Source organism: Polypterus senegalus, chromosome 18 (assembly GCF_016835505.1).
Source record: "Polypterus senegalus isolate Bchr_013 chromosome 18, ASM1683550v1, whole genome shotgun sequence".
Classification (NCBI taxonomy): Eukaryota; Metazoa; Chordata; class Cladistia; order Polypteriformes; family Polypteridae; genus Polypterus; species Polypterus senegalus.
In genome coordinates this window covers 36,983,630-36,994,565 of record NC_053171.1, presented here as the reverse complement: position 1 = coordinate 36,994,565, position 10,936 = coordinate 36,983,630, and the positions used below count along the sequence as shown (strand labels likewise).

General features: G+C 34.1%; 1 protein-coding gene across 1 annotated transcript in view; it reads right to left on the bottom strand.

Annotated features, from left to right (window-relative positions):
* Nucleotides 1-762: 762 nt before the first annotated feature.
* LOC120518447 (TOG array regulator of axonemal microtubules protein 1) overlaps nt 763-10,936 on the bottom strand; it is a 116,038-nt gene continuing 105,864 nt past the window's right edge. Inside the window, exons 20-22 of the mRNA XM_039741234.1 lie at nt 10,524-10,743; nt 5,763-5,849; nt 763-4,141 (exon numbers count right to left, since the gene is read on the bottom strand). Of these exons, the coding sequence (XP_039597168.1) occupies nt 3,888-4,141; nt 5,763-5,849; nt 10,524-10,743 (561 nt within the window). The 3' untranslated portion in view covers nt 763-3,887. The remainder of the gene's footprint in view (nt 4,142-5,762; nt 5,850-10,523; nt 10,744-10,936) is intronic.

Here is a 10,936-nt window from a genome sequence, read left to right as displayed (position 1 = left end):
TTTGTTTCAGTAGCAGAACTCATGAATATGGTTGTATATGTCACTCGCTCGCTTCTTATTGTTTCGCTGCCTTCTCAATTATATAATGCATGTTTTCTTCAGCGCTTTTTTGAGGTCTTCCTGGTTTTCTATGTACTGCGTGATTACGTGGGAGGCGTGATGATGTCACACGAAACTCCGCCCCCACGGCGTTGAAGCTCATCTCCATTACAGTAAATGGAGAAAAAGTGCTTCCAGTTATGACCATTACGCGTAGAATTTCGATATAAAACCTGCCCAACTTTTGTAAGGAAGCTGTAAGGAATGAACCTGCCAAATTTCAGCCTTCCACCCACACGGGAAGTTGGAGAATTAGTGATGAGTCAGTGAGTGAGGGCTTTGCCTTTTATTAGTATAGATTCAATTAAATAAGAGAGGTTTACTGGACTGTAAACCAGCTAATCTGCCATTAACCTGGACTGAAAAACAGGGAATTAGAAAAAAAAGACCATGTGGGAACCAAAAAGTAGTCCTCATTCAATAACACAAAACATTTTAAGACGACCATTATGTCATAAGCATGAGGTCACTAAGATTTAACTCTACCAAAAGCAAGAACACAGAATAGATTGGGTGATTTACAAACAGTGCACTTTAGAAGGCAGATCTGCCAATCTTCATAAGGAACGTTATTTTGTTCTTGATCTGTGTTCCACAGTAACATTTTTCTGGGACAAACAAACCGCTTAATATTTAAACAGAAATAAAAGAACAAAGTTTTACAGAAATAAAAACATTTATTTATATAACATTACACTTTCTTTTTCTATAAACGAGTACAGTACCATTCAGCTCTGAAAAATACGTGAAAGGCTATACGAGGCCTGGCACTATTATTACATGAGAATTACATACTTGGGCTCTGTGTATAAATCATTAAAGAAATATTATTTTAGTATATTTATCACACATCAAGTACATGAATTATATCCAACACCTACATTTTTGTAAAATTTGCAGCCATTTGTATACATTTAAAAATATGTAACAAAAATATTAATCTTTTTTGTTTGTTTGGTGATTTGGTCATGCCAAAAACTTGAACACATTATTTCAGCAAACCAACATTCATTTTACAAGCGTTATTATTACTAGGGGTCTACTTAGATCACAGATTTATTACTATAGGTGTTTTTCACGGCTCAGTTACATATAAATAACAATCTTAATGGATATTTTACAATGTACGATACAATATATATATATATAATATGTACAGGACAGACAGACATAGATAGATAGATAGATAGATAGAAAGAATTTTCTTACATTTACCCAACTGTCTATATTTTACTTTATAAATATAAGGAGCATGAATTTATTAACTATTAATTTGCTGTCCTCGGTCTCTGAAGTGACAGAACTAGGATGCACACTGAGATGGCACATGCACTGCACTTATAAAACTCACATAAGACCCTGTTTTTCCAGTTTTGTGGGGATGTGGCTAAAGAGTTCAAAATGGACATGAACATCACCACGTGGCTTTAAGCAGGATATACAGGACATTCCACGTGATGTTCTTGTCATTATTTAGAGTTGCCTTAAGGACAATGAGGAATCTTACTGCCAAAAAGGGCCAAAGATTAGAAATGCACAAAGAAAAAAAAGTAAGTGGCATGAAGATTACATTCTGGAAACAGAAACTTAAAATATATACAGCACTGATTACACTTTGTAAATTGTCGGTTGTAAACGAAAAAACCTGCAGCCAGACTATCTGAAGATAGTTTGGTTGCTACTAAAATGTCTTTTACCACAAGTATTATTTACACTGGCTTCACTCTTTATCAACATTTTTTAAAGGGCCATTAGAAAACCATGCTCTGTATACAGATTACCACATCAATGGACACAAGCTCTATTATTTAAAATATTTTTGTTTGAAAAGGTGCCTAGATTTTAGGAAGCCTGTGCACCAAGTGTGACATCAAGTTTATTATGCAGAAAGCTCTCTGTGCTTTACAAAGCAAAAACCAGAATGGATTTGTGACATTTTGTTTAGCTGTCTTAAATAATCACTACACACTTTGGAAAAAAAGACTATAAGCTTTTACTTCAAAGAAACCTGAATAATATATGAATAAAAATTGAAATAATTAGGTAAATTAAGTTTTAGTCTAACACCACTTCAACACATCTACAAAGTTTTGCTTAGGTAAAAAGCATATCATACCATGCAGATCTGAGTCTAATGAAGTCATTTAAACATTAAAACTTAACAATGGTTAATTTGTGTTATTGTTAAAAAATCCACAGATGAGCCAAGATCAAAAATATGTCTTAGTTAAGTAACCATCCAATATAGGGAGCTTAATGTAAACAGAATGGTTATCTGTCAGTGATGTTATAATACTATGAAACCTGCCTGCAAATATCATGAGACACACACATCCTAGGTGGTTCTGGAAGTAGTCCTCACTTACAAATGGTATTTTTTTTACCAAGAACATTCTACAAAAGTGAAAATGATGACCACTTTGGATATTTTTTTTTTGCCACGTTTTTATCACTGTCCCTTTTGACTTGCTTGCTCTGGTAGACCTTGATGTAGAGGTGCATTCAAATGTGCCCAAACATTAAGAACCACTACGCAACTTTCCCTGAGTCAAAATACAATATAAACAAATTACTTTAATCATCACCTTCCTATTGGAACGGTAAAACCTTTTACTTCTTGTACCTTTTTTAAGCAATAGCTATTTAACTCTTAAAAATGTAACCTTACCATATCACCCACAACACTGGAAATTTGTGAAAACTGGAAGGATCACATGATTTGAATTGGTTTGCATTTATCACATGACCACATTTGTGCAGTAATCAATAAATCTGAAAGTCTGCTATGATTTTAATACACATTTTGATAAACAACGGACTAATATACAATTACTTTTTCAAAATTGTAACTTCCTGATTTCCGTGAAATCCGTAAAATGAGTAGACCCCTAATTCTTATACTACAACATAAAAAAAAAAACTACGACTATTTCACAAATGGTTCTTACACATGGGAAAAGCCATGCCTTTTTTCCTTAAATTTGGTAATAGTTATTTAGTTAATGAGCTCTGGATAAGGCGAATATTAAGGAAGTCTGTTAACATTATCAAGTGCCTAATTGCTGGATGTGCCTTATTTAAACGAGAGAAGAAATACAATCATGAATAGTGCCTCTTATTTAATTATAAGGAACACTTGACAGCAGTCAGAACCTTACATGAGCCGAACCCAAAGAATTTAAATGTAAGAGCAGCAAGATTAAGCTAATACTGTGCAATTAAAATATCTGGAGGCATTAAAAATAAAACCAAAACATTTTCGGTTTTTCTTTCACAATTCATGACAAGAGTCACACCAAACCCCCAGTCATTATAAGACACCCAAATAAATTTGTTATCAGAATGATTTTCTTTTCATAAGAGAAGGAAGAAAAATAGTAAATTTCAAACATTATATCATTGTGCATTTAAAAATGTACATTCTGCAGCAACGCTTAACAAATTCATGTTGAAAGGATACAGAGTATTTACTGTACCGAGTTTTAGGAGTGCAAAAACAGCAAAACATTGTGGAAAACCTGCTATTAAAAGAGTGCAACCTGATGCTGACAGCATTTGCATTTGTGGAGAACAGCACTTTATGTACAAAGGATCTGCTTTTTTCATAGTCCCTTTTACGGTTTTGATACTGATCTAGAGTTTTTCTTTGTAGTGTTGATTCAAGACTTCACTGTTCTAACATCAACTTTGCTGTAGGAAGTGCAGGCACTGTGAATATTAAATGATACCAACTGTACAAATTTTCAAGTAAACATTATTTTTTGTGGTCCCCCTAAATTTCATTGGATTTAGGTAGGGATCTCCAGTACTTCTTGCAGAGTTTTGCTGATGTGTCCTGATTGGTTGGCAGCAAGATCCAGCAAACTCGGACCCATATTCGCATGTAGCGCTTTGCAAAGTTTAATGGTAGCCGCACGAATGTTTCCTCCTTTGCCAGGAAGAGAACCACTGCTGGTCATGTTGCCTAGGAGGTGCCACAAAAGAGGCAATACTTTCTGTTCCACAACCTGAGGTTTACGCGGATGCAGCTCTGTCACCAGATCTGAAAAACAAACAACATATATCAGGGAAAAAGGTAGACGCAGATTAATTTTCCCTGTCATAATAAAACCACAGCATTACTGTTTCATGGTCATTTAAATGCTGATAAATGTATGTAATACCAGTGGACCTTCCATGAAATGTATTACTGATGTGAACAAAGGTTTTAATTTTGAGGAGCTACTCCCTTTCAAAAATTCTGTTCGGTTCACATATTTATATAAAATAAACTGATCAACTGAGTACTGTAATTAGAAGAATGTTTATAAGCTCTCATAGATATCTGTCCTGGTAGCCAAAGTTTCTAGAAATATAAAATAACTTTTTTTAAGTTGCTTTGGATAAAAGCATCTGCTAAATAAACAAATGGAAATGTACATATATTGATTCTTGGAGGAAAATCCAATTGTCCATTTGCAAATGTGTCAATTATAATAACCGCTGGGGTGATGATGAGCATATTTGGAGGAGGCATTACAAAGTCTCTATAGTGGAATGAGTCAGTGGTGCTACATGACAACACAACCTGAATTATAATGGCCTTTAATTTTGCCATCAGCCTATTTTCTGTTGATGCTGCCAGTATGTCCAAGGCCAATCCAGTATGGCAGCAGGCCTCTTTGATGAGTGTATTCAGTCATTTAGCATCCCCCCCGAGTTCATACCACTGCCCCAGCAGATCACAGAATACAGTAATATACTGGCTACTATGGACTGGATGAACATTCCCGCACATTAAAGAACCGGAGTATCTTCAAAAAGAAAAGTCTACTCTGGTACTTTTTGTGCATCATGTGTATTATCCACATATTTCACTCTATTTATTTATAAGACTGCACCACTTTCCCTCTCCCATTATAGTGATTGATCATAGGGTCTCCTTTGAATGCCAGAACACCACCACCAGCTTCTTTGTCTTTATAATATTCTATTCTGGGTGGTTTTCCCTGCACCACATAACAAACTCTTCCACCACGTTTGTATACTACTTCTCATCTCCATTGTCAATGCAGCCTAAAATGGAGGAGTCATTTAAGAACCTCTGTAAATGACATAAATGTTAGTGACTGTTTATGCAAGGTAATTTAATAGTATATCATATACTGTGGAATGAATAGTGGCATAGAAGTTAGCACTGCTGTTTGACTGGTTCAGTGATTGGGGTTTGAATTTCGCACCTAATGTCTGGCTACATGGCATCTGCATTTTCTCTTGCACATTCTCTCTCTGTCTGTATGAATTTTTCATTGAATACTCCATATTTTCCCCTCACATTCCAACTTAAAATCAGCTGCAGGACTGGCACACCATTCAGGGTTTGTTGCTACCTTCTGCACAATCCTGATCTGCCCACCCACCATAACCCCTGAACTGGATTAAGAGGATTATAGTTTGGTACCATGTGCTGGTCAAAAGTTATTATGATGTAAATCCAAATGGCAAAAACTTTGTTTTAGAATTAATGCAAAAATACAAGATGATAGTCTTAAATAGTTATAATTTTCTTCTTCAGAGAATTTACTTATTAATGTTGGGGTCAAAATCAGTTTTTTTTTGAAAGAATACATGTTTTTGCCACAATAACAATGAAGCACTATGTTGAGTTTGAGAGTGTTACATACCTGCTACCTTTTCGGTCATATCTTGCTTGGCCTTTCCATTTAGAAACTGAGCTTTCATACAAAAAGGCTGAAGCAGGAGGGTCTTATCTATAAAAAAAGAAAAATATCACTAATTCATATATTTATTAAATAATATATTGGATAACAAGTATCACCATATAAAATAACACAAAAGACTCTGGAAGTTAATGTTTTGTAAAATCAGCAGGGGAAGTTAACATATGTAACGCCAAATGTAAATTTATTTAATTGGGAATTGTGGGTACTATAAATTAAGGAATTAATCAACACGTATAATAATCATAAAACTGAAAATTAAAACGGAGTCTTAAATAGTGTTAAATTGGTCTCTGTAAAGGAAAGGAAAATTTGGAATATTTTAATCTGAAATTCAATGCATTAATATAATCACTACACCACTGAAAAATATAAAATAAAAGATCCAACACAGGACTCATTGATCGATTACAACTTCTTTTTCTTTAAGTTGTAGAATGCACAGGTGACACTAACCAGGTCTCTGAAAGTTCTATGGCAAAACATAGTACTGAATCCAAGAAATATATTCTATTATTAAGTAAAACATAAGAATAGCTCACAAATCTTAAAATCCCCATCAACTCTTAATTTATCCTGTTTTACTCTATCCATTGTAGCAGGCCTCAAACTGTTCTGTGAGCTAAAATTAGTTGAAAGATAACAAGACCACTTTTAATGAGAATCACTTTGCTCTTGCAAAATCAATTCACTCAGATCCAAAGGAATGAGTTCATTTGTACAGCATGTTGTGTATCATTTTCACATTTAATTATTGTGAAGATTTCTTCTCATTGAATTAAGTATTTACATTTTAAATTACCTATGGGCTTGATGGCCTGCTGACCACAAAGGGCCACAAAGTTTTATCTTCTCCGGATTTGTACAGTCTGGGATAATTATTTCTCCATTCTCAGTTGTTACAATGCCGTAAACTAATGTGTTCATACTTTACATGTACTTATTATTAATCTGGACTATATTTTTATTTATGGATATAATTTGATGTGATCATATCTTATTATCTTAACTGGGAAAAATACTCATAAAATACACAAACAGGTCAATCTGGATTGTTCAATAAATTTTGTCAGCTGAACATCAAGAGGGGTCAATCATTACCTTAAGAGAGAAAAACACTTTCTCGCCTCTCCTCTCTGAGGGCAGAGAAATTAGTTCTGAAAGAGACCCACTTAAATAGTAAAAATCAAACATGACTGAAAAGAGGTTGGGCTGGTCAAATCTTTTATTCCAACTAACATAACACAAGAATAGTGGGAATTTTAATTTATAAAACAATTCTATTCATATCCACTGATATAATACTGGACCTTGAAAAGGCTGTGCATTATGCTGGTCAGAAATCTATATCAATCTAAACTGACTAACGTTAATGTATATACACCAAATGATGATAATAAAGAATTTATGTCAAAGGCCCTTGGATTAACTCCAAATATGACTTCAAACATATTTATAATGACTAGACATTTCAACTGCCTAATGAAACATGCTCTAGATAAGTTTTCACTAAACACAATTTCAATACCTATAACTGTGGTGGTTACTTTACAGTTTTTCAAGAATCATAACCTTGCTAATATGAAGACTTTTATTACCAATATTCAGAACAATGCTCCTTTTACTTTCTGTCACACGTTTTCGCTAAACATCCATTTTTTATTCACTTATTATAGTTTACTACCCTTGAGTCCTGTAAAATACACCATTGTTATCTCTGAACATGCTTCTCTTATTCTAAAGCTCAAATCAAAATATGCCCTACTTGTACAACTCTCCTGCGCTGACTTAATGCATTATTGCTCAAAGGCAAGACATGTATAAAATTCATTATCTCACAAATTTATCTGCTGTAACAGAGAACTTTTGACATACGTTTAGAAACACTATGGGAGACTATTTTCTGATTGGACAAAAGAAATGTTTCATATAAAAAAATAAAACTACAGACTAGAAAAGTACTATTATAGTATAAAAGTATATTTCAGTCTGTCAAGAAGGTAAAGCTCAAGTTGTTATAGCCATTTCATAAGTATATTGTCAAGCAATATGCTATTTTTTTCAATCTGCAAGTTGGAAACTTTCTGAAAAATAATATGCCTAATTTTCTTTATCTTTCACTATGTTTTAACAACAAATTGTAAGGAATTCACCTGTACAAGATCCTAGAACTCTGGGAAAAATATCTTTTTATTTGAATTTTAGATGAGGAATAGAGCTGAGCTATTCAGGAAATACATTCTTTAAATCCATGAGCAAAGCACACTATAATTCATCTTAAAACTGTCTAAACTGTGCCCAGGACAAAATATAAAATAAGAATACTTTCCGAAGGGTGTTTGCCTCACTAGGTCATATGTTCAGGTAGTATTCTAACACAGCACCATTTGTGCAAATATTTTTGCATGTTTTTTAGATTACTTTGGATCTAACATCACTCCTAGACCCTAATATAGTAATAGTAATAATACAGTAATATTTGGATTAACAACAGGTGAGATGGCAGTATCTAAGGAAGAAGCTATTGTGGCATCCTACATGACATTGCTTGCACAAAGACTCCTCTTGCTTAACTGGAAAAATCCTAATCCAACCTGTTATAAACGCCATCAAGTTCTCTCTCAGAGAAAGATAGTTTTTTGGTAAAAATTCATTATTGTTAGCCATGTTTTGCTTAATTTTTGGTGCTGTCTTAAAATATATATGAAGAATATATTTGGCCTTTTTATTTGCAAATAAATCTCTGATGTGGGTAGGGGAAGAATGTTGTTTATTTTCTTCTTAGTTTCATAGATTTACTTTTGAATGTTTTTCCTTTTTGTTTTAGGAATACAATACATGTGCCATTGTTTTGCTCATGTGAGTGTATTTTGACTGTATTGTGTGCAAAGTACATCTTTTGTACTCTTAAATAAAATAAAATTAAAATAGATTTGTATGTTTGTGTAATCTAATGATTCCAATTTGTCCCAAAATAGGTGTGTTTTTATATGAATTGATTAATATTGACAAGCTTATATGCATATATTTTGATTATGTATAGTTCTGTATTCAACAGTCTATTTTGTTGTACGTTAAACATGTATACACAGATAAAGTCCACTTAATCTATGTCAGTGGTGTCAAAGTCAATTTTATTGCAAGCCAAGAACAACACTTAAAAATCCCAACACAGGCTAGGATATATCATCCATCAACTACGGCACTACCATACATTTTGCCCTGAGTCTCTCTTGAAATGTTCTTTCCTCTTTATTAGCTTTTCAGTAGGTTAGGAAAGCTATAAGCAGCAATGGGACCAAGTCAATGCCGAGCAAAAAAATGTGCAGCTCTTAAATTTACTGGATCACTTTTGGAGTAGGACAGAAACAGACAGCAACTACATTTAATACAGGTTGGAATGCAAATGCATTTTCTATCCACATACAACAATGAAGTCAGTAGCAAAGACAAAAGAAATGTGCTGGGCAGTGGCAGCAGTCTGATAAGCTGCAGAAAGGTGCCCGCCCAGTTGTGACAACAATGCAGTGCTAAACAGCGTTCAGAGTAGCAGCAGTGGCCGGAGTGAAGTCAAGCTTCCATCTCCTTCATGAGAATGCCACATCTTAGGCATCATGCTAAAACAACAAACATTTTTAGGGCAGCGTGACATTGTAGTGTTTTGCCCAGGGTCACTTCCCTGGCTTATGTTCCCTTCGTCTTTTTATTTCATTTTTCAGTTTGAATATTTTAGTATGGTTACTGCTATTAATATTATTCTGTTAATGTTTCACTTAGTTGAATGTTTATTATTCTACTCATTATGTTTAATAATATTTCTGTAATGTTTCTTTAAATGTCTTTATGTTCCCTAAATTTTGTGGTGTGTAGTTTCCTAAGAGGCGGCACCATCTGTTCATTACTGTTCATTGAATGTGCTTGGTGAGTTCTTGTTTTGATTATTTGTATTTACTGTTTTTTTTTTTTAATGAGTTTTGCTACCGTTTTAAGGATTCCGATTTCTGTTTTTTTGCATTGAGACTTGATTGCTGAGGCCTTTGAGGTAATACATTTTTGCCTCCTTGTTTGATACTTTTTGAGTAGTTTGTTATTTTGGCAATCTTTGTTAATAAGCCCCCTTTTATAAAGATTCTGCTAGGACCTGTCTCTGTACAAGCCAGAGTTTCACGGTACTCCCTCTTTTGAGATATATTTTGAGATATATGAGACTGTCTTTAACATTTTGAGCTTTAAAAAATGTCCTACATTTTGAGGCCTTGACGGGCCTGAAGCCTCCCAAATTCTCAGCACCGGGCTCCCCTGGGGTGAGATCTATTTTGGGACAGTACTTTGAAGGCCTTAACCATTTTGAACTTTTGGTGTCAGAAAGGCAACAGGCATTGTATTGAATACTGATTAAATGGGTCACTTTAAAACATCCAAGGTCCAGATATGGCCCATGGCCCTTGAGTTTGACACCCTGATCTAAGTGAATCATGTGGAGCTGAAGCTTATATATATATGCAGAGAGGAACTTGCATTTATATATGGAAGTAAGTTATATAGAAATAAGGAAGAAAAATTCATTTGAATACTCTCAAACTTATTGCTTTAATTCATAAAGTATGTTCAAGTATTACTGTTAAAAGGTAAGTGAAAATGTGCAAATCAGCTTTAAAACTCTTGTGCACCCACTATGACTGGCAAGCTTTCAGAAATACTTACCAATATTATCGACAAGACACTGTAGAACACTGTTGGCAGCAATGTAGATACCATTATTCTTTGAATTAAGATTGTTATCTACTACAGCTGGTACCACTAAGTGGATAACTTGGCCCAGATTATCTTTAAGCAAAATAATTATCTTCTGCATTGACTCTAGTGCCAATAGGTTCACTTTACTATTGGGGTCATGAAGTCGTGATTTAAAGGCATCAAAAATCTGAAAATCAAAATGAGAAAAGAAAATTTAAATTCAAAATGAATACTGTACATTGCATAATAAAAAACATGCAAAACATTACAAGGAGGATACTGATGATACTGATTATTAAGTCCGTATAACCACTAACAGACCACACAAGGGAAAAAGAGCGATAAATTAAGGGAATTTTTTTGATTGAGATATACTGCAC